Source organism: Pithys albifrons, chromosome 1, assembly GCF_047495875.1.
Source record: "Pithys albifrons albifrons isolate INPA30051 chromosome 1, PitAlb_v1, whole genome shotgun sequence".
Taxonomy (NCBI): Eukaryota; Metazoa; Chordata; class Aves; order Passeriformes; family Thamnophilidae; genus Pithys; species Pithys albifrons.
Window position 1 is genome coordinate 2,734,047 of NC_092458.1, and position 26,731 is coordinate 2,760,777.

A 26,731-nucleotide genomic window follows, 5' to 3' on the forward strand; every position below is an offset into this window, starting at 1 on the left:
TACCCCAGTGCAGAGCAGAGTGGGACAATCCCCTCCCTCAACCGGTTGGTGACACTTTCCCTGCTGCCCCCAGGACATGGTTGGCCCCTCCTGGCTGCCAGGGCACTGCTGGCTCATATTCAACTTGCTGTCAACAAGGGCCTCCAGGTCCCTTTCCACAGCACTACTTTCCAGCATCTCATTCCCCAGCCTGCCTGTACATCCAGGGTTGCCCCATCCCATGTGCAGAATCTGGCACTTGCCCACCTTAAACATCATGCAGTCAGTTGATTGCCCTGCCCTCTAATTTGTTGAGGTCTCTCTGCAGGGCTTCCCTCCAAGGGAGTCAACAAGCTTAGTATACCTTCAAGGCCTGCATTAAATTTGTTTATGAAGAAGTTGAAGAGCACTGGCCCCAGAATGGAGCCCTGTGGAACCCCAGTAGTGACAGGTCTCCAGTCTGATGTCACCCCATTCACTATTACCCTCTGTGCTCCATGGATGAGCCAGTTGTTCATCCATCCCATGATGTGTTTATCCAGCTGTGTTCTGGACATTTTGTCCAGAAGGATACTGTGAGAGGCAGTATCAAAAGTTTTACTGAAATCTTAAAAGATTATATCAACTGTCTTCCCTTGGTCAACCAGGTGTGTCACCTTGTCATCTTGGACTTTTGTATTGGGTTTACATGGCCAGATTTTGGTTGCAGGGGTCCACAGGTGTTGTTTCTATAAGAAGCTGCCAGAAACTTGCCCTGTGTCTGGCAGAGCCAACACGGGGTGGCTACAAGATGGACATGGGGCTGGCCAAGGCTGAGCCCATCAACAATGATGGTAGTGCCTCTGGGATCATGTAGTTGAGAAGCGTGGGGGAGAAAACAGCTGTGTAACAGCAGCTGGGAAAGAGGAGTGAGGATATGTGACAGCAACAGTCCTGCAGACGCCAAGGTCAGTGCAGAAGGAGGGGCAGGAGGTGCTCCAGGCACTGGAGCTGAGGTTCCCCTGCATGCCGTGAGGAAGAGCATGGTGAGGCAGCTGTGCCTCTGCAACCCCAGGCCCACAGTGGAGAAAATATCCACCTGTGGCTTATGGAGGACCCTGTACCAGAGCAGGTGGGTGCCTGAAGGACCCCATGGGAATCCCATGCTGGAGCAGGCTCATGGCAGGCCCTGTGGACCTGCGCAGAGGATAGGGAGCAGGTTGTCTGGCAGCACCTGTGACCCTGTGGAGGTGCCCCACGCTGGAGCACTCTGTTCCTGAAGGTCTGCATCCTGCAGGACACACCTGTGCTGGAGCAACTTGTGGAGAGCTGCAGCCTGTGGGAAGGACTCATGTTGGAGCAGTTTGTGGACTGTCTCCTGTGGTAAGGACCCCATACTGGAGGGGGGGAAGAGAGTGAGGAATCCACCCCATGAGGTGGAAGCAGTGGCAGAAACAAAATATACTGAACTAACTGCTGTCCCCATTCCCTGTCCCCCTGTGCTGCTGCAGAGGAGGAGGTAGAGAATTTGGCAGTGAAGCTGACTCTGGGAAGAAGAGAGGGGTTGTGGGATGTGTTTTAAGATTTAAGAATTTTCCCTCATCATCCCTCTCTGATTTTATTGGTAATAAAATTCAATTAATTCCCCCAAGTCAAGTCTGTTTTGCCTTGTAATGGTGACTGGTGAGTGATTTATCCCTGTCCTTATATCGACCCACAAGCCTTTTGGTGTTATTTTCCCTTCCCTGTCCAGCTGAGGTGGGGAGTAACAAAGTGGCTTTGGTGTGGGTCTGGCACCCAGCCAGGGTCAGTCAACCTGCTGCAACTCTGCAGTGTGGAATTATAATTACCCGCTGAAGTCAGTTCATCTCTTGAGGTTACATTTAGGTAAATTTTCAGAGAATTGATGCTTTCAGAGACATGCAGTGGCGCTTACACTGATTAGCACATTCTTCATACTTGTATCTAAGGAGAAGTATTTAAGGAATTTGGTTAGCAGTCTTTGTTCTTACAAATATTTTTGCCTAGAAACACCATCATTGTGTTCGTGTATTCGGTCATTTCAGTGTCGTTCATGAACGGAGTTTAATTAGTGTTTTTTAAGAAACCCCTCAACTCATTACAAGATTCTTTTTCTGCCTTTTGGCACTAGGAAAATTAGAGCACAGTCCTGGGTTTCAGGGCTCCTACACAAAGCCAAAATCCCACTTGCAGTACGTGCTGCTTTCAGCTCCTTTCATTTCAGTTTTAAAATTACAGGATTTTATATATTCTTTTCTGCAAACTTCATAGAAAGCAGAGCAGTTTTGTCTGCTGAGCAGCACTCCTAAAATGTGTGCACAAAGGCCTGCAGAAATAAAGGTATTTTGTCAGTGGCAAGAATAGACACATTTTTTAAAAAGAACTGTACTTAGTCTTTAGTTCTTTTCAGTTCATAAATCAGCCCAAAGAACATTAAGATACTGGAATATTAAAGCTAAAGAATATGGAAAATGGCAATCCTCAACAAATAAATGGTTGTCTATTGTGTTACCTTAGAAAAATCTGGTGTGTGACTCTTATGATGCCAGCCTTCAAAATTACTGTAAGCATGCCAGGTGTAACTGTTGCACCAGGTTTTTTTAAATGAAAGTTTTCCTTTGATGATCACATCAAAGCACGATGACTTTCTTGTTTTGCTACTTTTAAAGATCTGATCTCCAAGTGCAAACCACATCAGAACATTGTGATGTCAATAAAACAGGATGCCTTCACAAACTTTCCTTGGAGATACAGCAAAAGAAAATACCCAGAACTTCTGTTAAGGATCTTTTTTCCTTTAATTTTATGCAGGCTAGATTAAATAATTTTTTTTAATGTATCAGCCAGCAGCAGTAGGTTACAGAGGAGATGATCTTGTGTTCTGGGAATACCATTAATACTTTTTATCACCAGCCATATGTTGAGTTTTCTCTTAAATTCAGCTTGTGCCCTCCACGGCGTACTTTCTACTGCCTGTTAATTGTCACTTCTGTCCTTCAGCTGGTTACTTATTCCAGGTTGTCTTCTAGCCATTTTCTGCAGTCTGGCCACAGGTTGGTGTCTAGTTACAAACATCTTAAAGTTTTCTATATTGCATTAGAGGCCAAAGGAATATTTTATGTAAAGGACTTAGACTTCAAAATAAGCTAGAAGCCACTGCTACAAAAATTTTGGAGTCAGTTTTAGGATTTTAAATAGAAAAGAGTAAGAGTGGCAGAGAACCCTCAAAAAGTGCAAAGCATTAAGTGGTATGGTTTATTTCAAATTAAGTCTTCAAATCACTGAATGGAACCAAATATTCCACTCTTCAGTACATATCTGACTGTGGAGCTTGTCTTTTGAAAGTTGATTATCCATGGGACCTCCATATTTGCTTTTAGGAAAGAAATACTTAGTTCCATCTTCTGGGAGAGAACTCTTCCACATTCCTTAAGTTTTGGTGGGAAAGATGAAGGAGAAGCTTAATGAGGGAAGGCCAGGGCCTTCCTTTTTCCCATAAAAAAAAGGGTTTCCTAAAGTGGATTGTGGTGGCAAGCACTTGTTGCTTGTTAGAGGATGATCATGTGTTATTGACTTCAGGATTGGACATGAGGGTTGATGAAGAGTGGGCTGAAAGGCTTTTCAAAATATGCTGCTTATTAGTGGGAAAAGTTTCCACAAAGTGGAATGACCCGTGTTTAGCAGTAGCTGCATATGTAATTAAGCTGTCACTCAAGATGCCTGAGGGGTTCATTTAATTACCATTGATTCATAGTCTCAGAAGGAACTGAGTTTTCAGCCTAAAGCTCAGAGTTATAGGTGTTGAGAGGGCTGTGCTCTATTTTCAATTTGACTAATGAATTCTTAGAAGAAAAGCATCTTCCTGAGACTCTCAGGAATGGGTGTGGTGCTTTCGCAGGATGTAACAGTGACCTTAGAATAGCACATATGCTACTAGATTAAATGCAATATTCTAGAATACTTTCTTTTTAATAAATATCTATATGCTCATATGAAAAAAGCTAAAACTCCAATAAAACCCAGCAGAAAATCATAGATTCAAAGTTAAATTTCCTGGTTTAATAATAGGGATAGCATTCCAAATTTTCCTTATTCACTCTAGCAATAGGTATGTCAGGCCCCAGAGGATGAAATTTTCAGGAGTGCTTAAGGGATTTAGTAGCAGAAGTAAGTCCCTATTGATTTCCAATGAAATGTATACTCCTGAAATTCTTTTGGCAATTAGGAAATCCCAGGATACTGTCCATGCAGCATTACCAAGCAGCCCTGTGGGCAGCTAAAGTATTTCTCATCTCCCACTAGGACATCAAAGGGGCAGTTTCATCCTTGGTAAAATAGGATACTCCAGTGTGAATTTGGCAAATATGCCCTTAATCAGGATCAAGGTCTAAAAAAATTCCTATATGGTGTTCTGTATTTAGCTTCTGCACATTATGGAGGTTTTTTGATGTTATGAGAGATGGTGCTTACCAGAACTCAAGAAAGCACATTTTTATTCCAGTGAGAGAAAAACTGTTCTTGCAGTTTGGTCAGTTTATTTTCCAGTTTTGTGAAGAATTTCCTGGATCATGTTGGGCAGTTCATTTTGTACCAGATGCCACTCCCTTGGGTCATACTGAGTTGTGCTGCACTTTGTGACTGCTCATGGTATAAGCAGGATTAACAGCATCTGGGCTTTAACATCCCCATTGCTCACACCCTGGAAATTCACTGCAAGGAGTTACAAAGGGGTTTCATGTTGGCACCAGGAAGATCTGTGTCCAGCATCTGATTTTTCTGATTTTCTTTGTTCTTCTTCCTGTTTTATTTTGGAAACCAGTATCCCATAATTTTGTGTCCCCCTAAGTGTGATGCTGCTGGTGATATTAGTATGCAGAGGTTAAGAGCTGAGAAAGGGAAGTTCTGTTTTGCCTTGGGCATCCTAATTTCAAACTGCAGCTGACTTAAATTTGAACAAAAATTGTTTAAATGTCTGTGACCAAAAACTCTGTTGTATGTTGTCTGTAATGTCATAGAGATATTTATAACTGTAAATGCTCTTCAGAAATAAAAATGGATAAATTTAATTAATAAATCTGAAACAGGCCATTTATTGTTTCTGGAACCTTCTTTTTTGTCTTCTCTCCAGAGGAAAAGGAACAGAGAAGTTAATCACAGTTCAGTTGTGATTTGTTTGCATATTCTGTGTAGGGTTTGGTTTGGTTAAGATCACTTGACTTCTGTAAGAAATGGACAGCACATCTCAGGAAAGCTGATGACCTGTACTATGCTGAGAGCACACTTGGTGAATGCAGTAATCAAATCTTAGCCAGTCTATCTGTAGGAACATAAAGCATGACATGTATAATTTTTACTTACATAGCAATTTGCATGTAATGTTTCCATAGGATCTAAGATCATAATAGGTACTTTACAGCTGAAAATGAAACAGATGCACAGTAATCTATAAGGCCAGAGCTGAATAAACAGTGCATTTGTAGGAGTCTTGGGCAGTTAAAGCCTCCCTGCCATCCGATCCCGTCAGATCTCGGAAGCTCAGCAGGGTCAGCCCCGGATTAGTACTTGGATGGGAGACCTCCTGGGAAATGCCGGGGGCTGTAGGTTCTAGTCCTGAGGACTTCACTGGCACTGTCCAAGCTCGCTCGGCCGTGGCAGATGAACCTCAGGACTGAAACGGTGGGGCCAGTTCTGCGCACGCTGAGCCTCACCTAAAATCCACTGCGCAGGCTGGAAGGGCACACCCACGTGGGGACAGCCCTGCCCAAATCTGCGTTTGCCAAGTTTGGCCATACATACACACATTGTAGGAGTCTTGAAACCAGTCTTGCACATGCCTTTCAGAGGACATAAAATGTCCTCTGGCCCGGCACATAAGCCAAGTAAAGTGTTGTATTTACTTTTTGGATGTGGGTAACACAACAACTGTTTCTCTTCAATCTTTATTGTGATTTATTTTTCTATTCTAACAGTGGATCTCCTGAGTCTGTCTGCTGCATGTGATGCCTTGGACCAGCACAACCTCAAACAAAATGACCAGCCGATGGATATTCTGCAGATCATTAACTGCTTGACCACCATTTACGATCGACTGGAACAAGAGCACAATAACCTGGTCAATGTTCCCCTTTGTGTGGACATGTGCCTCAACTGGCTGCTGAATGTCTACGACACGTATGTTGGGGTGCTCTGCACGTGGGGGCTCGGGAGCTTTGCCGGTAGCAGGAGAGGGAAAGGGGGAAGGGGTAATGAGCTCCTCTGCTTCTGTAACATGGATGGCTTGGAGCTGAAAAAAAAGGTAGTTGAAGTGAAAGTTTAATAAACCTAATGGTTTAATAGCTGCATTCAGCTGAATCAATACAGCCCTTGGTTAGGCTTACAATCCTCAATTTATTAAGATACGCAATGAGAGAGTGGGAAAACAGAACTTTTTAAGGAGAACTGTGTGTTCAGACCAGTTTCCATGTTCAGACCAGTTCTGTGGCTGCATGTCTGCAGTAGGTCATGGCTTTCTGTGGCTTTTTAATTTATTTAGATAAAGAAGTTCAAGAGAATTATAAAAAAGTGACAGAATGAACACCATCATATAAACTCTTGCATGTGTCTGTACTTCTGGATGTTAAACCTTTTCAAATACGTCATTTTTCTAGAGCTTTCAATCTATCATTCTTGTTCAGAGATGGACGAGGTTCATCTCTAATTTAATGTGCTCACTACTTAGCAGTCAAATTTGAGAAATATTTAATTCAAAATTTAATTTTAAAAAGTGTAGTCATACAACAGGCTAAATTTACCTGAAGAAAATTTACGGGTTTTCCTATTTAGTGGGTTAATCATGTTGCTCATAATGCTTAGGTAAATTCCAACACACATTTGTAAGCAAATTTTAGAAGAAGCCATTATAATTGTATTTGGTCAATTTAGTGAAAAAGATTACTTTGGAGGTCTATTATTTGCATTTTTAAGGTTTTTATCAGCCACTTTCAGCCAGATATGCTCATTGCTGTTGCAGAATAAACATTTGCCTATAGAAATGGAAGGACGTGGGGCAATTACTGTATTTCCATTGACATTTTGAACTATATTGAAGTGAAGTGGTATAACATTGTTCTTCCATTCACCATTTATCACAGTACTGAAGCTTCAGTGGTCACCTGCCAAAAAAATAAAAATACAGACTTGTACAGGTCCTGTTTTTCTTGAGGATCACCTCTGATAAGCCAGTTGTTTGTGACATCCTCTGCAGCAGCTGCAGCATCCTGTGAAGTGGATTACCCAGATTACATTATATTTCTTATAGTGTACCAGTGCAGAAAGGGGCTATATTCATTTAATAGCCAGGTTTTATTTCTTTAATCTGCTTTGGCTTTCACAGAACTCTGATCCACTTCTGAGTTATCATCAACCATAAATAACATATAAAGGAAGACACCCAGTTAGTGAGAAACAACAAAGATGCGTTAGTGATGTTAATCTCTATCAGCCACATTAGAAGCAGAGAGGGAACTAAAGGTCATTCCACAGGCTGCTCCTAAGCTGAACTGTTCAGTTTAGATTTGCTGTGTCCAGTCTAGTTTTCTTCATGTTGCATTGTACTGCAAGTACAACATTAGAAATTATAATTGTCTGCCTCCAGGCTATTCCCTGGCTGTGCTAGGGAGCTGCATATTGCAGGACACAATGAAACACAGAGGTGTTTTATGCGTGAGGAAAGCTTGTAGCTATTTTACCAAAATTCAAGTTTGAATTACACTGGTAAGAGAGGTGACCTTGGGGTTACACGTGTTTAGTTTCCACTGTAAACTTAATAGGCAGAGATCAACTGAAGTGCATAGCAGTACCAGAGACACTTAATTAAATGTACTGAATCTTTATTTTTCTTATAATTGAAAACTGTCATTTGTAAAGATATTAATCAAATTCACAGTCAATGACTGATCTAATTATGGGCACAGCTCTGCAAAGCCAGCACGTTTCGGATTTGTTTTAATTGATCAGTCACTCATGCTCATTTGCAGGAGCATGCTAAATTATTGGTTTGACTTGGGAGGAGAGGAGAGTGAACTGAACAACTCATGATTCATACAAGTTTCAATTTAATATGCCTTGCAGAGAAATCATCATTCTACATTCTTTTGTATAATTTGCATGAGCCTGGTATTCATCAGGAGGAGTTTCTCAGGGCTCAGATGAAAATTAATTAGGGAAAGATTTGAGGGAGAGGAGTAAGAGGAGGGGTGTAGAAAGCACAGGTAAATAACAAATGCTTATTCATGATGGAAAACGTAAGATTCTTTTTAGTAAAAGGTTGCAAATTCTAAAATTGCCTTTGTCCACCAGTTTGTGTCTGCACCTTTTATAGGGTTTGCAGGGGAGATGTGTGGGTAAATGAGCAGTGCTGGCTCCACAACACTTTCATAGGATTATAAAGACAACTTGCATCTTTATGGAGCGGTGCAGCCTGATGCACGACCATGGCATGCCTCCTTGGGATTTATCTTATTCCCAGTGGTGCTTGGACTGGTGATGCTTCAAAGCTGTTGATAAGGCTCTGCTTCAGAAATGTTGAGTGTAGACGTTAGGTTCATATTTTGTATATGTCTTTGTTTGCAATAGATATTACAAATTTGAAATGCCATCAGAAATAAAATTCTGAGGGGGGAAACCAGCAACTGGAAGTAACTTGAGTTAAACCAGATGACTGAGAGATGGGAAGGTTTGTCATTGTGTTGCCTGCAGCTCAGAGGGGGATGTTTTTCTCACAGTCACATTAAAAAGCAAAAATAGTGTGGGTGCATTCCAAGGCAGGAGTGAGCATGAGGGGAGGCTGACCAGCGGCAACAGGGGGGACTAACTGGAGTGTTCCAGCCCCTGGCACTGCGCAGGACAGATTTTAGTGCCGTGAGGAGGAACTCAGAATCCACATCGTGGTGTTAGTGGTATAACTGCACAGCCTGCCTGGCTTGCCGTGGTTTCTAGGCAAGCCTCATCGTTCACCTGAACGTCTCGAAGGCTCTCTGTTGCTGCACAGTGCTGGCAGAGGCTGCTTTTCTGTGCTTGGCTCCCTGTTGCCTTTTCAAACAAGGCAGGGGAGGGCTGACAGACAATAAGCAAAGACTTCCTAAGAAGGACTGCTACATCACACTTCTGGTGAAAGTGAAGCTGTATTTTCTTTAGCAAAAGGGGTGGTTTGTGGTTCTGTCAGGGACCTCATCTTCTTTGAGACTTGCTCAGCAGAAGTTCATAGAGAAGCCTGTTCAAATAAGCATAGGGTAAAGGCTCTTCACTCACTTTCGTCAGAACAAAGGAGATAAGCAATTATTTCTGTCCAAGACTGTTTCTGGTGGAATTCATACAACAGTACAATCCAGTTCAGTTATGCCTGTGAAGTCACAACCATATGCTATATTTCATTTCCAACTTACTTAATAACCACCCAGCTTGTGCTGTGCAACGTGATTCTCTGTGGGGCTTAAATTAGGAAGGCAGTACTGCAGTGAACTTGGTTACAGTAAACAAACTATGATATGAATGGACCGTATCATCAGCCAATGTTTCTTTTCCATTAGGGGTCGAACAGGAAGGATCCGTGTCTTGTCTTTCAAAACTGGTGTTGTATCCCTTTGTAAAGCACACCTGGAAGATAAATATAGATGTAAGTCAATGGCATTAATTTTGTTTTGCCTTTTGTTTCTTTGCTTGTTTTATTCCTCGTATTTATTTATTTCATAAATATTTGAATAGCATACAGAGTCATTGGTTTACATATTCTGGTGCAGTGTGTCAATTTGTCCCACCTTTTACTTGAAATTTACTTAGTATGTTTTTAGGTAGTTTAGCACAGTGGTCTCCAAACATTTGTGATCACACCCCTACCAGTAAAAAAAAATTCAGCATGCACTTCTGGTAGATATCTATTTCTAAATTACATGCATGCAGCACTGTATTAAGGTATTGTCTACATTATAAAGCATAGAAAAAAACCAGAACGTCAGAAAGGATGTGATAAAGATTAAATAAACACTATTATGTATGTGGTGTTTAAATATAGTTTCTACCATTAAGTAAATATTAAATGTGTGCAAATTATGCATATTTTAATAGATTAAATACTTGAAAAAATTCCACTGGAGGTCTTAGTTTTACCAGACTAATGAATCAGTTCATTAATGAGACTCAGAACCAGAAAAGAACTGATAAATGTAATTCTCAAGAGTAACTTTCTTGTTAAATTAACTGGTATCACTCATTCATGCATTTAAAAATACCACTAAAAATCCAACCTTTAGGATCTGACCCAAGTTCTTCATCAATTTTCTTTTATTCTCCGCTAATGAAAGCCTAATAACTCTAAAGAGAAAATAGATAGTACCAACAACAAAGCCTGTGCATGACTATGTATAATTGGATCAGATTTTAGGGCAATCACAATGAGTGTCACAGTCTAGATTTCTAGATGTTCCACGTGGATGTTGAGAAAAAGTATTCAGAAAGTCTTTTAAGAAAATTACTCAGTACAGGTAGTTTTCCAAATTATATTTCATTGAGGATTATGAAAGTTACAAAGAAAAACCTTTATTGATATTTTGGATTCTTCTGCAGTGTGTATGCATGGTAATGCATAACCTATTATGTGTTCTGTAACCTTCTCGAGATTGTAGGACATGTAATGTTTTAATGATGGGGAAACTGAAAGCTGAATAGTTGTGTGAGAGGAAGGAATTGTGTGTGACGGGCTGTGGTCTGGCTTTGCCATCCTTGCCAAGGTCGTAGTGCAGCTGCTCTTAGTATTGCAATGAGTTGCAGCCCTTGAAATTTTATCTCATTTGTGCAGCAGAGCAGAGTTGGTTGTGCTAAAGCACAAGTCTTCAGTCTTGCAGAGGTGATGGGAGGATTCATCCCAAAATTATTTATTCTAAAACTAGGCTTTGCAAGAGTGAAATTCATGTAATTAAAAAATAATCCTTTCTCTATCTGTTCCTTTATTCCTTTGGAAGAAAACAGGTGTCAAAGCAGTGCTAGGAAAGTTATCTTGAGCAGTGCTGAAGCACTTTTATAATTGCATCCCTGGTGTTGGGTGAAATACTAAGGTGGCTCCAAAAAGAGAGTGTTGTTTTATTCTAGTCTTCTTTTTTTAACTGTTTGAAAAATAAGGACAATTTATTCAGGTGATGTATTACCAACAGAGATGTTAGCAAATAAATGTTTCAGTTAATGCTAACCTGTTTTTTCTTGTTATTATAAATTCTTTAACCTCCTTAATGTACACATAGTACAACTAATTCCCATCAAATTAAATCGAGTTTATGAAGGGATAATAATTCTGTCCTGTAAGAATTCTTTTCAAGAATGGTGCAGTAGCAGAACATGGCTTCAAGTGACATTTCACTTCAAAAGGGAAAAATTAATATGATATTAATATTTCTGGTGGATGGAGAGTTCCATTGTACTGTACATTTTTTTCTTTGTTTTAGAAATTCTCTTGAATCAAAAGATTATGATATATCCTGGTTAGGGAGTTCTTGTTTATAATTTCAACTCACCTGAAAGAGAAATGGATTCTCTGAGTTTTATGTTGATTGCTAAGACTTGAAAAGTGCTTTATGTTGTATGAAATTATTTTACTGTTAAAAAATATTTTCAAAACATCTATGTTGTGTCTCAAGTAGTGCTGTGTGGTTAGTTGTGTTACAGAGTCACAGCTTCTATTATTAATGTTACAGGTGCTCTCTTAGAATGGCCTTTCTTCCCAGGTACAAACCAGTAGCGATATTAAAAATTATCACTAGACTGCATATTTCATAGGAAAAAAAACAGTGTAGAGAAGCAGCCAAACCGAAGACATGTTGATGTTCATGTCCACCAAGGCTGTTGACCACGCCTGTGAGCCTTTGAAATGATGCAAACTTGCGCTACTTGGCATATTCTGGTAGTGATGCATCACCTCTGGTGTCCTTTTCCTTCCTCCAGACCTGTTCAAGCAGGTGGCGAGCTCCACTGGCCTCTGTGACCAGCGCCGGCTGGGGCTGCTCCTGCATGACTCCATCCAGATCCCACGGCAGCTGGGGGAAGTGGCCTCCTTCGGGGGCAGCAACATCGAGCCGAGCGTCAGAAGCTGCTTCCAGTTTGTAAGTTCACATTCTCTCGCTGTTAATTTTCTGGTTTGTGTTTTGTGTCGAGCTAGCCTGTCCCACCTGAAGAGGATGGAAAATCCAGTGGAAGGATTAAGGTGCTTTGGGTCGTTTATTGGTGGTGTTCATCGGTGTATTGAACCATTCCTTTGATGAGGTGTATTTTAATTAGCTCAGACAGCAGGTAATCGTCAGGGCTTAGACAGGAACTGAACCCTGCAAACAGTTTAAGTCTTTGTTACAGCAGCTCCTGCTTTTGCAGGTTTCTATTTCCAGCAGTAGATCAGTGTTTATTGCTGCCATGTTGGTGAACAGCCGTGGCTAATCTAAATTTTGGGCATGTACATCCCAGTCACAGCCAGGTGCCCAGGGGAGTGATAGGCAACTGCCCTCAGTGCTCTCTGGGGGCGAGGAGTGCTCGATGTGCTCCTTCGACTCCTTGAATGAATGCCAGTTTTCTGTAAGGAGTACAGAAAGAATTTCTGTTCTGTCTGTTGAGGAATGCACAGCAAACTGGAGGCTCTTTTTCAAACTTGCAAATTATTTAATCTGGGGAGGAAGAGAGTTACGGGAATTATTCATCCTTATCATAACTACCAGCAGAATGCACAAGATGAAGACAGCTGCTTAATGAAAAGGTAGAGGAGGGGAGGTAATGTATGGTCTGTGATTAACTCTAAATGCATCTTCTACATTACAATGGAAGAGAGCTCTTTTCCCATCCCCTGGCTGTCCCTGAGGAATTTTTTATTTGGTTGGGGAAGGGGGGAGTTGTTTGCTTTTCTGCCTGCTGTTGAAGTTTCATTATGTAGTAGTTTCAGTTCTGTAGTAAGCAAAACACAGCAAGTGTTTTCAATGAATATTAATGCTTGGAAGTAGACTGCTTACACACAGTGACTATGAAAAGAGTCTAATTCTAAAATCACCATAGACTTCAGTTGTGAAGGGACATTTGCTTTCTGTATTTTTTGAATTTCTTTTAACAGACTATTTCAACAGGATTCACATTTTCCTGTTTCCATCATTCATGTCTTGACCTTTTACAATTCTAATATGTATTTGATGCCATTTCCAAATGAATGTTTTATAGGGCCATGTCCTGGTGGATAACCCGTGCCATAAACTGTGCATAGTAACGTGGTTCTGGCTTTCAAGCCTTGAGTTCCATGTTGGGCTTTCAAGTGGTACCAACACAAACTGATGCTGCAGCAAATTCATGGTCAGAAGTTTATGCAAATGACCTTCCTCAGAAATAAGAATTCCCTGGATTCGGTAGTTTTCCTGAGTAAATGCCAACAGCATTTAAGAACGCTGTTGAAAACCTGAAGGAAAGTGACCTCAAAGTCTGGCAAAACTATAGTTTTTGTGAAAGGGGGCTGCCATTCTGTGTGTTTATACTGGGAATAAAACAATTAAATTCTTAATAATAGAACACACAAAGCCAGTTTTGTAAAGTAGGAAGAAGACCTTGGAATAACTGTTTATTTGAATAAAATGAGTTAGCAACATTGTCATCACAAATGAAGACGTGCCAGCAGGCTGAATGCTGTACTGCATCCAGCTGCTGGCATTTCCAGAAGAAGCCCAAGCACAGCTGGGCACAGCCTTTGCCATGTTCATAAATCAGAAAACCTGAGGCTTCCTTTTCTTACCTACAGTGTAAAACAGATTTTCATCTTTCCTGCAGTAAAAGCAATTGCATCCTCTCTTTTTCCTCTAGATGAAGCCTCATTTTAACTCTTAGAGTGGTGGTTTCTCACCTGGGCTGTAGCAGAACAGAGGGTCTTGTAGGAGAGCCAGAAAGAGGGAGGGAGGCTCAGCCAGGGAGGGTAAATACAAAAATAGGTGGGATGGAGTCCTAGGGAGAGGAGCAGAAATCCAAGCATAGGGAGAGCCTAATGGAGGAGAGTGAGAAGGAATTAAGGAGTGGAAAAATAAGGGCCACCTTAGGGAATTTCAGTAGGAACAGTAGCAGGAATAATAGTGATAAAGGAAACAGAGGGTGGGTAGAACGAGACATGAAAGAAAGGAACAGCCAGGAATAGAGATGGGGGAAGAAGCAAGAACTTTACAGGAGAAAAGGAGAAGGGGAATAAAAAAAATAGCCTTTCAGTGTAGGATAGTGAGCTCCAGGATCCACAGACTGGGGGGCAGCACAGAGGTGCTCGCAGAGGGGAGCAGGAAGCAGCCGAGGAGACGGAGAGGCTGGAGAAGCTGACCAGCCAGGGAGTATTGCAGAGGACTCCCAGTGGCCTCCTTTTACTAAAGTGAGATAATTCATTTTTAAAAAATATTGTGTGGGTTCATAGTTTACATTACTGTGTGGAAACTAAATTAAGTCTTTCTCTGTACAAGTCATGGTGAGGAAAGCTTTTTCTTAAGGGTTTTGTTTTTTCCTTTCCTGTTTTTTTTTATTCTCTCTGGTGATGATAAGCCAGCAATAAATTGCAGTCATGTCAGAGTCTGCAACAACTGTGTGCTTCAGAAATGGCTCTCCCAGCTCCCTTAGGTTAGGTGCCCTGGCAACGGCCTTGTCTGTCTTCACAACAGCAGGAAAAAAGGGGATGTTTACTGTTCCCAGCGATAACAGGGGAAATCTCTCCTGCTTTTTGAAGTGCAAGTCCTTGGGAATGAGTCTTGGGGAGGGAGGATCCCAGTCCTGCTGTTGGCAGCAGCCTGCCTGCTCCTGCTCCTGAGAATTGGGTCCCCTTATCCCAGGGCTGCTGGTGCTGTCTTGCTACTTCTCACTCCCCCAGCACTGACTTGTGCTCTCCATAGTTTTCTTCATTTATAGGTTGCTGCTGGTAATAATTGTTGAGAGGAGAAGGGTATCATGGGACTCATCTCTACTATTTGGGACAAGGGGCTTGTAATTTCTGCTTTGGGATTTTGAAAGAAAAAATGTTTTTAACTGGGAGCAAAGAGCTTAATCCAGTGACCCCTTGAAGACTGCATAGTTCTGCTTAAGCTCAGAATGCATCAAAGCAATCTATACATCCATGAAAAATTGAGTGAATTCAGTTGCTGCAGTGTGAAAGGTCTTCCCTCTAAGTTTTGTGATGGGTTCATTTTTTAAGTAAACAGGATAGGGAAATGATAGGGACTGAAGGACACACACACTGTGTTTTAATCACAGTGGAAAATTATTAAAATGCTTTCCTCATATAGTGTAAATAGAACCGAGTTCATATCACTGCCTTGGATGAGTTACTGTGACATTGGGACTTTAAGAAATGTGATGTGATAGCAGAGTGCAGCTCAGATGAAAATGTCCCTTGCCATTTCTCAGTAAAATGTTTGATAGTTGGTTCTCAGTTATAAACTGCTTTGAGTATGCTTTCTTTGAAGGATGTGCTTGAATCAGAGTAATTGATTTTCAAAACTAGTACAGATGAAGGTAAGAAGTAGTAAAATATGTGCAGTTAACTCATACGGGTATTTTAAACTTTGCTTTGTTTCACTTTAACAAAGCAAAGTGATTTAATATACTGTGTTGTATAGTTTTCATTACTAGATTTGCACTTGATCAGTGGTGAGGCAAGATCAGCCTCGTTTCTAAACCCACCCAGCTATCCAAATCTAGTGTATGTATGCAGACAAACAGAAGTTACAATAGGGCTGTTACTCCTTTTAGGTGGCATTTGGATGTCACAAATCCTGGGTCCTGATAGGGACTTTGAGTTGTTTGGGCAGTTGTTTTGTGAGGGGTTGATTGGGATGGTTTATTGTTTTTATTCTTTGGACAGTTAGGAAATACCAATACTGGGAGCAAATAACTATATATAGTTATATACAGGTTTGTATGAAAATAACTTAAAAATGCAATGTTACTGCAGAGGGACTTGATCTCTTAAGAGATTCAGGCAGCCCTTGTTTCTATTCATAGGTATTTCTTTTGCTTTTGTCTCTGACATGAGCAAGCTGGCCAAAGGGAACTAGCAAATCCTTCCTCAAGTTGCTATGCTGTAAATGTCATAAAACAGCAGTTCTGGTTTTATTTCAGCAGGATTTTGTGAACCTGTGCCTGATTTTGGAAGCAGTCCTTAAGAGTCCTAGAAGTGGACTGCTTTAAAGAGCTATCTTAACATGGTTTAGGGGATGGGGATCAGGAGGATGGTGTTTTTCAAGTGTGGATGATATAAAACTACTCTAATTCATTTCTGGGTTCATGTTATTTTATTTTATTACTCTTGGCCACAACACTAAAAACATTGACTGAGACTGAGTAGTCAATGCAATCAAGTGCAATGCAGGAGTGGAAGACAAGGTTGAACAGGATTAGGACTGGCTCTGGGGAGACAGAGCTGCTGCTATTGGCATGCTCTGCACTTTTAAACTTTAACAAGTAATATGAATCCCATTCCTCAGTTTGGTTTGTCCAAAATGCCATTTACTAATGCAAAGCTTCCCATCCTGGATGACAAAAACAATTAAATTAACAATATTAATTTATTTCCAGTCAATTTCCTACACTGTACATAAGGCAAATATAGCTCATCAGAAATGTTATCAGAAATTTCTGCTCTGTTATTTGACTCAGTCCAAATACACACCACATTGTTCATGTGAAATCCCAACATGTTCTGGAGTGTGACAGTTAATATAGCACAGAATATTTTTTAAGCTACTAGCTGGAAAAGAAGGGTGAGGGAAAACCAGAAGTCTCAACTCCTAAGTATTGCATAAAGATGCTAGCACCACCCAACTTCCTATTGCCCCATTGTTTCTGCAAAATAAATACTGAAAAACAGATGTCTGGAACATAATGAATTTGAATGTCCTTCATAACAAATTGTTACTTGTAAGCTGGAAAGGCCTTTATGAATTTTACTTTATGATTCACTATGTTATTACCATAAAAATTGGGAGTTGCACAGAAAATGTGTTCAAGAGAAGAATCACTAATATTCTTTACAGCTTGATCTTGTTGGTTCAGATATGAACTGTATGAATTCAGCCTTTTTCCTGTATATAAAATCTTCAGCTGCTGCCTTACCGGATTTAGAGATTATTAAAAAATCGTAATAGCAGCTCAGGGAACAGTTGAGAACTGTCTGTCCTATGCTGTCTGACCCTGACCAGCTTTTCTCCACGTGGCTTTAAATCTTCATGTAATATAATTCAGAACCAGTTCTGATACATTTTAATGCACCTAATCTCTCCGAGCACAGGTCTTGTACAGCCAGGGTAGGCAGCTACTGGGACTGCTGGCAAATGCCAGTGACTGCAAAATTAAAATAGATCTTTGGGTGTTACAGAAAGTCTTTCATCACCACAGCATTTTCCCTGCAAATTTAAAGCAGCTACAAGTGGAGAACAGCAGCACTTTGAGCTGCTCATTCTTATTCTGACAGCGGCTTGCACTGCAGCATTTCTGTACACTTCATGTTTTTTCTATTAGAAATGGTATATTAAAGAGATCCTTCTTTACATTCCTTTTTGAGGCTTAGAGGACCTCTGTATAGAAAGTGTAGTCTGCTGGACAGAGTAGTGTTTTGCCAATGTAGTTCCTGGATGATGCTGGCTCCCTGAGTGAGCCACAGAGAGTCTCTCCCCAGACCCTTTACTCTGCCCAGGCTTCTAGCTGAAAAATAGACTTATAGATGATAATATTTTATAAATATGCCTTTCTCTTAGGAGAGTTCTAAAATTAATTCAGTTCCATTGAATTCATTGAAGTCCTGTGGCTGAAGGCAGTATCCACTGTTCTGAACAAATTCTCTTGCCAGCGTTGACTGGACTTCACTGTGCTTTTGATTTTCTCTCTTTTTACTTTTTTGGAGAGTTTCTAAATTCTGTAGCTACATGAAAAAAATGCAGAAGTCTTCAGAAGTACTTCAGTGTGTATTCCATTTAGTACAGATCTGTAGTGACTATCAAATCGTGAAGGACTTTATCTGAATAACTGGAGATATGCTGTGGTTTGAGGGTTTTACCCCAAACATACAAAAAGTATGTTTTTCTATACTAGAAATCCATGTATGTGGATCTTAAATATAGTCACATTAGTCTTTAAATGGTTTCCCAAACCAACATCTCAAGAAGAAAATCTTGACCAAGAATCTTTGTTTGTAATGAACTTAAGTATTGCAGCAGCATTTCAAGTCAATTTTAATGCAGTGCATTATTCTAGAGGGTATTATGGGTTTGTATTCCACATCTTTTTGTGTGGACAGGGGTTCTGCATAGGATTCTTTGCATTTTTCTCAGCCTTCAAGTATTGATCAGTTAATTTGTTTGTCAAGGTTATAAACAGTGTTAGATTAAAAAAAGCAAACAAACACACAGCTAATTGGTTTTTCTCTCCATTAGATCAGTTGTGATATTTTTTTCTCTGAATTTGTTGCTAGAATTTTCAGTTGAATAAGGTTTTAGCTAGGTCATACTAAACTCAGATTTGATGAGAAACTGGAAAAATAACTGAGAGCAAGCATAAAAAACCCCAGCACTCAATCCCCTATTCATCTTGGTCCATGTACATGATACATTAATGCTTATTATTTATTTAAGTGCTTCAAATAGGTTTGGAACCACAAAGGAAGACAGTCTGCCTTGTGAAGTCTGAAATATAAAAAACTGGCCCAGTGAGAGCTGTATTTGAAAGCCCAGAGAAAAAGGAAAACAGAGGATTTAAATATATTCAGGCCATAAATACGCTGTTTCTGTGGGTAGCATGGAGGGAAATGTCTGGAGGAATTGTAATTAGCATATAGTGATGGTGTAGAGAAACAGAGCAGGATGGTATTCCACTTCTTCGCGGGGCTGTTCCCTGTGCAAACACATCCACCCCCTCTCCAAGCCTCCCCACCAGAGCCCCTCGTGGTTCCCACCTGATTCATCACCTCACTTTCAGTGCTGGAACCAACTCCCAGGTTCTCAGATAACTTGTTTTGTGCAGGCTTTGCACCGCCCTGCACGACAGAGAGATGCTTCCTGTAAACGTTGACTCCATCCTTTCACTGTTGTCCTTAAAATCCCTTTTGATGCTCCTTGTCTTTATTCTGCACTGTTCTTTGCAGTGTCTATACCAGATCTCTACCCTTGCTGACAGGTCACTGTAGTCCTCTGTCACCTTGTGTTTCCCGTCTCTTCCCTGTTTCTTTTCCCATACTGTAGGTGCTGCCAGGTAGGAATGAAGTGTTATTCTTGGGTGTGAGCATGGTACCTGCTGCCATGGGATTGGGCTCTGTGGCTGAGCTGCCTTAAATTTACCATAGAAGAGATGCCTGAAATGTCACACTGGTTAGAATGGGGTGGGAAGGCAGGAGAGGAACGGGTCTGCTGGGAAGTGTTCACAGGCTCTTCTGCTATTGGAAAAGAGGCAAACATGGAACATGAGGCTCTCATTCTGTGGGACAGAGTTGTATTGTGTTTGCAGTCAGTGATGGGAATTTTCGAGAGAACGTGGTGGGAAGACAAATTTTGAGGAATTTAAGGAGGCAGAGGGTTTACATGTTCAACTAAAGCCTTGAGAAGGGATTTGAATGATTTCCTTACACATGCATTTTGAAGAAAGGTCAGTGTGATAATGAAGGATGTTAAGGAGAAAGGAATTTTGATCAAAAGACATGCAATTTTTAGGGCTTGGATAACACAGTTTTTAAAATAGGTGAGAAGCAGTGCTGTGCAGGCTCAGATAAGAGATGGGGAACATGAGATCAGGCATCAAAGGTGATCCTGTAAGTGGATGATTTTCTCTGTGACAAAGTACATGATAGTGCTGTCTATTGTAATAGGGAATAAGAGAAAGAGGGATTTGAAACATTAATAATAGTTTTCAGTTCCTGACTTGAAGGCAGGATCCTGGAGATTTTTTAATGAATGGATGGACTGGGGGAAAAGCTGGAGTATATTCAGGGAGAAGATACAGAATCGACAAGAAGTGAATAGGCTGAACTGTTAATTAGCTGGTAGTAGGCAGATCATTTGTGCTCAGCCTCTGTCTTTCTTCCCCTCATGTTACAGGCCAACAACAAACCTGAGATTGAAGCAGCCCTGTTCCTGGACTGGATGAGGCTGGAACCACAGTCCATGGTGTGGCTGCCTGTCCTGCACAGGGTGGCTGCTGCCGAGACCGCCAAACACCAGGCGAAGTGTAACATCTGTAAGGAGTGCCCCATTATTGGATTCAGGTACAAACTCACTCCTTTCAGCCACATGTACTACTGCTTGGTGGATCAAGAGCTCTGCTTGATTCCAGGGAAATCATGCACTTGATTTTACCTGTGTTGTTCGTGGGAAAAATAATTTTGACAAGGATGTGAAGAAGAGTGACACGTAGACTGGGTACAGTTATGTGAGAACTGAGGAGAACAAAAATCATATCTTAGTTAAGATATGGCCCTTCCTCTGTGTCCCAGTCTTTCCATGGCTCAACCAAAGCATTTTTGGATTGACGGCTAGTACGGTTTGCATTGCATTCAGCGTGGCCTGTGCATGCAGTTGCACTTTCTGAATTGGATCCTAATGAATTGCTTTCTGTCATGGTATAAAGCAGGGAAGTGCCTTGAAAATTCTCAGACATGTAAAGCTACTTGTGTGTTTCTCAGAGAAAGAATGTTGATGGTGGAACATTAACCTGGAGTGGGGGAAATGTTGCTGGTCCGTTTAAACATCTGGATTGACACCATGGTTACTATGGCAATGAATAAGTCACTGTGCTGTCAAATGGCTGTGTGTTGGTATGCCTGTTGAGAATCCACTTAAGGGCTGAGTAAATACTCACTTTCAATTATGCCTGGACTTGTTTTATTGCTTTGCTTCGCAATAGCGGCTTTGTACGTTTTCTGTCCTTTTTATGCACAGTCGTCTTTTACCATTTGCGTTTCTTCTTCTATGTTATCATGTTGTTTACAAAGAGCTTTCTGTAATTTTGTTTCTAAAACCCAGATAGATAACAGCAGCAAGCAGTGCTACACAGAAAAGCCATCATTTTGCTCTAACCTGGGAGAGTATGAATGCTGCTTTTATGCATATAGTGGGGCAGAGCTTTCTGCTGTGCAATTTCACAGGCAGTGGGAAACAGGGGAACTAATGAAGGTATTGCTTTGTTTTGAATCTGGATTTTCCTGCAGTGAGGCTGTTCCTCTAATCATCTAAATTCTTCTCCCTCTGCTCTTATTCCCCTTGAATATCTTAACTGGGAAGTGATAAATACTACTGAGGAAGAGCTATGGATTGGATATGAGTAATTCAACATATCCAGAAAGTTTAATTTTCCTCTTCCCAGAGGTAGTTCATGAACTACTGTATTAGTTACACAGTTATGTATAAACCAGCCAAAGACAAGTAGGTGGAATTGAAAAGTGCGGCACTTGGAAAAATCAAAGGATGGCAAGTGAATGGATAGTCTGTTGTAGGCATCAAGAACTCGGGAGGCGGACACTGGACCTCTGTGTTTGTGTCTCATTTTACTTGACTGATCTCATCTGTCTCTTAAATTTATATAACAAATCTATTATCATGGTAGTAGAATCTGCCTGTCACAGATTTTTTCTCTGTCTTTTCAAGTAATTGAAACCCTGTGTACACACTTGACAAAAAGATACTGTGTTGGAAGGCTTCTAGAAAGCTAATACTGTGCACTCAGTACATGTAAAACAATGTTCTTTTGAGGTCGTTGTGGCTGAACTGCTTCGTGTACTTGGAACAAGACACCCCTTATGCCTCGGGCTCTTTCAAGCACTTGGGCACAGCAGATACAACAGTTAGCTGCCTCATAGAGCTGATGAGATTAAATAATGGCCCAAAAGTGCATTTGGAGTTTTGCATGGATGGAATACTCTACAGAAAATTGTTTTTATAGAGGTGCTAAGAAGGACACAAGGGGTTTGCCAGCATGACTTACTGAGAGGGCATTACTTTCTTGAATTTTCCTCTGTGAGGACATTCTGTGTTAGGAATCATGATGAAGAGCAAAAGATCTGAAGTTAGCATTACAGAAATAAAAAGTGTGGTGATGTCTTTCATATATTAAAGGAGAGTGATTGTTTAGAAATCTTCACTGTTGCCCAACTTTAGAAATTTTTTTGAAGATTCAGATCTTTGATAAACATCTGAGGGAGCAGTACCTGTCCCTCAGGGGCAGAGGAGCATTCCTGGGCATTGCACACCCTGTGACATCTCAGGGAAGGGAACTTACTAACATGGAAAACTTGACAGGTTGATATGAAGTAGTCACATACAAAGCTCTGAAGCTCTGAAATTTTATCCTCTTTCAGGTACAGAAGTTTAAAGCACTTTAACTATGACATCTGCCAAAGTTGCTTCTTCTCTGGACGGGTTGCAAAAGGTCACAAAATGCACTATCCCATGGTGGAATACTGCACACCAGTAAGTATCTGTTTTACTGACCCTTACTGTCCCTTCTTACATAGAAAGGAAAAACTTCATTTCCTATGTACAAGGTAATGGAGTGTTTTGGATGGCTTTTCTTCCTCCCCCTGTAATTAAATCACCTTTTATATACTATACATGACAGCAATTTCTGTCTCCGTTATTCCAGTGGTTTGAAGTAAATTGAAATTGGCTGTTTATGCAATTCTGTGCCATTATGTATTCTGGTATGGTAGTGACTTGTTCCATGTTCAGTGCCGTGGTTCACTTTATGGATCCAGCTGGAAACCTGTGATTTGAGCAAATATTCATATCTTAGGTCCCAGTGTTGTCTCCATGTCAGTGTGTGGCTTTTCTTCCTCTCCTCAGCAAGTTGCCACTTCATTTGCTTTCCCAAACAATACTGTAGTTGCATTTTTAAATTCTTTGCTATTTAGTAGTACCTTTGTATTTCATGATCACTCGATGGTATAAAATACAAGGGAGGTTCTCAGGTAACAAGTTGGATTTAATTTCCAAGGTGTGGAAGCCAGGGTGTTCAGTGCAGCACAGTGCAGATGTGCTGCAGGAATGGTGGGGTGAGGGTCTTCACCCTTCTTTCACACTCTCAAAGGGATCATTTTTGCATAAACATTTCTTTCATAGCAGACAGCTGGCAAAGGAAATTCTGTATTCCTCTCTCAGTGTACTCCTTTTTTCTTTTTGGCCACTCATGACCAGTTCAAAGAGGCATAAATTAGTGGTGCTCTCAAGTTATTGTTCCACCATGTAGCACGACTGAGTTTCCAGCTGCCTTTGCTATTGTTCGTGGTGGTCTTGAAGCAGTGCTCTCTCTGGTTGGCATTTCCTGGTCTTGTACTTTCATGTGCTGAAATGGTGAAAGTAAAGCATCAAAATTATACATGGGCTAGCCTTTTAAAATTATATGAGTGGTCTTTACATCTTCATCCAAGCAAAAAGACATGTCCAAAATAAAGTAAAGACTATCAGCTTTTCTTAGACACTTAGGAAAGAGAAAGAAAAATTTATTCCCCTAAAATATAATGCAAGGCAGTATTTTTGTTAGTTTTAATTTATGAATAGTTACTTACATTATCTATCAACTTCTACTGTAGCATTTCAATGACAGTATTTTACCTGAATCTGCAAGGGCACTAATGCACATTTGCTAGTGCTTTGTCAGGATTCGCTGTCTGTGGTTTTCAGCATCCTCCCCCAGGGACTGAGTTTACTGGAAAGGGCAATTTGCCTGAATTGCTGCACAAGTCAGAGGGAATTGCTGGCGCTGCCTGGGCAGGTCTGAACAGACTTCTCCATTGCAGGAATTCCTAGAGCAGAATCTCATGATCTGAGTCATAGGCAGAGTGAGCCAGCGACTGACCGCCTTGGAGCGTTCCTTCCACCTCCTTGCTGCGTTGACTGTGGGTGTGCTTTGCACTTTGCCACTCTTATTCTTGCTAATAAGCAACATGGGAGATTGTGGATGGTGCACAGAGTGCACAAAACAGCATCTTCCAACTATTTTCTTAACCTATTGATGTGTTTTAAGGAAAGAGAAATGAAAAAGGACTGTGAGACACACCCCCAGCCTGCAACACTCATTGCAACACGATGTCCGGCCGGTTTCTGTTCTCTATAAAAATGCAGTTTACTAATAGGAAAAAATGGTGGTGAACAGAAAACCTGCCACGGCATCCAGATTGCTGGATCAGAATAAAGAACCATTCACAGTCAGGGCATTTTTTTGTGAATCCTGAACTCCAGCAGCCCGTGCTAATGTGCTGTGCCTGGCTGCACCAGCAGCCAGTTGAGTTAGAGAAGGATTAACTTGGGAGTGGGGGGGGAGGGAAGTGAATGTGGCACACAGCAAGCCCCATTCTTTTTTAAGTTGCTGCTATTAAAAATACTAACTGAAGTACTGGGAGATTGAACAAAACATCCACTGAAGCTATCATGTCTAGAAAGTAACTGTTCTCTAAATAAATGAAAAAAGTCTGTATGTGGCAGAGCATTTTTCCCACTTCCCCCAGGCTAATCTCTCACCTGAAAATTTATTTTGGCAGACACAAGATATGTGATGCCTTCTTTGATAATATCTTTGCAATAGTTAGATGAGCACAATCAAGTGGTTTAGTATTTGTATTTCTCCTTCCCTCTTGATTTCAAAAAATTTCAAGCACTGCAGTCTTTTAACTCTGCTTAAGGGAGTTTTGAGAACTCATGCTAAATGTCTGAGGGAGGTGATAACTCTTCCTCTCCTGCAAAAGTTTGAGGCAGAATAAGGGCAAAGTACTTGCCTAATTTTCATTTAGACAGAAAAATTGCATCAATTATTCCTGAAAGCAACACAGCTCGATTTATTGTTCAAAGAGATGTAGCTTTTAAAGAGGCTTCAGATAAAGCATAGAAGACAACTTATAGACTGAGATGTAAATGTAGGATCATTTTTCTGTTTGGGTTTAATGAACAGTGACACACAAGCATAAAAACCACCTTGTTAGAAGGAAGCATGTCAAACTGAAATACCTGTCTATAGCCAATGTTTACAATCAGGGCTGAGGTCTGGGATGGGGGTTTGGCAAGGCACTTCCTTAAAACAGACTGAGAAAAGTCAGATGGCAGTAAAGTTACTCCTACGTGAATAAAAAGAACTATTTCTTATGAAATTGTTTTGGTTTCAGAATAGTTTTGGAATATGCTCGGCCCATCTTGGTGTATGTTACTTTGATTTAAGAGAGCTGGGATGCTGAAACTCCAGTTTCTTCCTCATAAAACTGTTCTGCTTGAGAATTTTTGTTTGTAGGATTTTACTCTGAAAATCATATGTAATAAAACATCTGTGGAGTAAATCAGAAAGTTTGGCTGTAAATAGCCTCAGTTTATCATCTTGTCCACATAATAATCATTATATTTTCTTTGCCTTTCTTGTGCTCCTCAAACATTTTTTAAATGGCAGTTGGATTGTATTATTGGCACCTGATGTTTTTATGTCACTAGAGGACACATTTTTTTCTTAGGATTCTTGTGGTACCAGATAGATGGGGATGTTTCTGTCCAAACACAGTGTTTTACTGTTTGGTTGTCATGCATAAGGTTCAGGGGAGTGAAGGGTGAATAACAGTCCCAGGAAGGTTGAAGCAAAGAATGTTTTATTGTTAGTCATACCTGAAAACACTTAATTGAAATTACAGTCAAATGCAATAGAAAGTGTTCACAACATTGAAAATAGACAAGGCAGGAATAAATGATTATAAATGGCACAGGTGAACAAACTGGACAGAAAGCTGTGCTTAATCCATTTATACGGAGACTAAATATTAGAAGTTTTTCTCTGTTTCCAGCTGATGTGCTCTGTGTGCTCTGCTGATGACAGCAGGGTTAGGAGCTGTCCTGGCAGGCACTGCAGATGGAATTCAGCAGAGGGAATACCCTCCTGCTGGGGCATGGTGGGGACAGAGCATGACCTCAGGAAATGCCCTTTCCAGAGTCCTCTGGGTGGTCTGGGCACACTTAATCCCTCCCTTCCCCTGGTGTCTTTAATGTTTTAAGGGAGTGATACTTAATATTATCAAAAATTACCCCAGTTTCTTGAAAATATAGATGCAGCTGTACTGCCTTGTCAGTTCTGCTGTGTCATTTCTTTGCCAGTCGTTGCTTACACAAAATTTTCCTGCCAGACAAACTGACCAGAAAGGAAACCAAACTCTTTCCAGCTATACATGAAGCTCATAGATATCATAAGTACAGGGATAATATTTGTCTTTCCTATTAATGCTTTTCAGTCTTTCTGCAAATTATTTTTCAGGGCATCCTTAGTTTTTCTACCTGGGCAATTGTTGAAAATCTATATATCTGTGTTTAAGCAGCCTCTCTGTGAAGTTTGGTTTGTCTGATATGTCTGAGCACCTCCTTCCTCTCTAAGTAGAAGGCATAGAACTCATTACAAATGTCACAAAGATTAACTTTCCCCTCATTTCTTTCCTTTAAAGTAGATACACTGGAGAAGCAATGTTGTTATGTGGGTCAGGAAGAACTTAATAGACTGTAAAAGAGCAGTATTTCAGGGTCTAGTTTCTGCAAGGTGCAGAGAAGGGAGTGCAGCCTGACCGAGGTAATTGAAGTCTTAACATTAAAATTCATCAGAAAATTGCCCAACTCTTCATCAGGCTCTCAGTAAGTCTTGCATCTTCGCAGCAGGCATCCTTTGAACCCTTTCTGGCTCAGTCTGGTCTTTAGGAAACTAATTCCACTTCACACTCCTCTTCTGGTCTCTACAGCAGGGAAAGCTG

The 26,731-nt window shown here is 40.8% G+C and overlaps 1 protein-coding gene across 15 annotated transcripts in view; it reads left to right on the forward strand.

Annotated features, from left to right (window-relative positions):
- DMD (dystrophin) overlaps nt 1–26,731 on the forward strand; it is a 1,187,916-nt gene that overhangs the window by 1,122,776 nt on the left and 38,409 nt on the right. For all 15 annotated transcript variants that reach the window (XM_071568723.1, XM_071569521.1, XM_071566241.1 and 12 more), the window contains 5 exons: nt 5,949–6,150; nt 9,546–9,631; nt 11,947–12,104; nt 20,073–20,239; nt 22,328–22,439. In XM_071568723.1, coding sequence (XP_071424824.1) covers nt 5,949–6,150; nt 9,546–9,631; nt 11,947–12,104; nt 20,073–20,239; nt 22,328–22,439 — 725 coding nt within the window. The remainder of the gene's footprint in view (nt 1–5,948; nt 6,151–9,545; nt 9,632–11,946; nt 12,105–20,072; nt 20,240–22,327; nt 22,440–26,731) is intronic.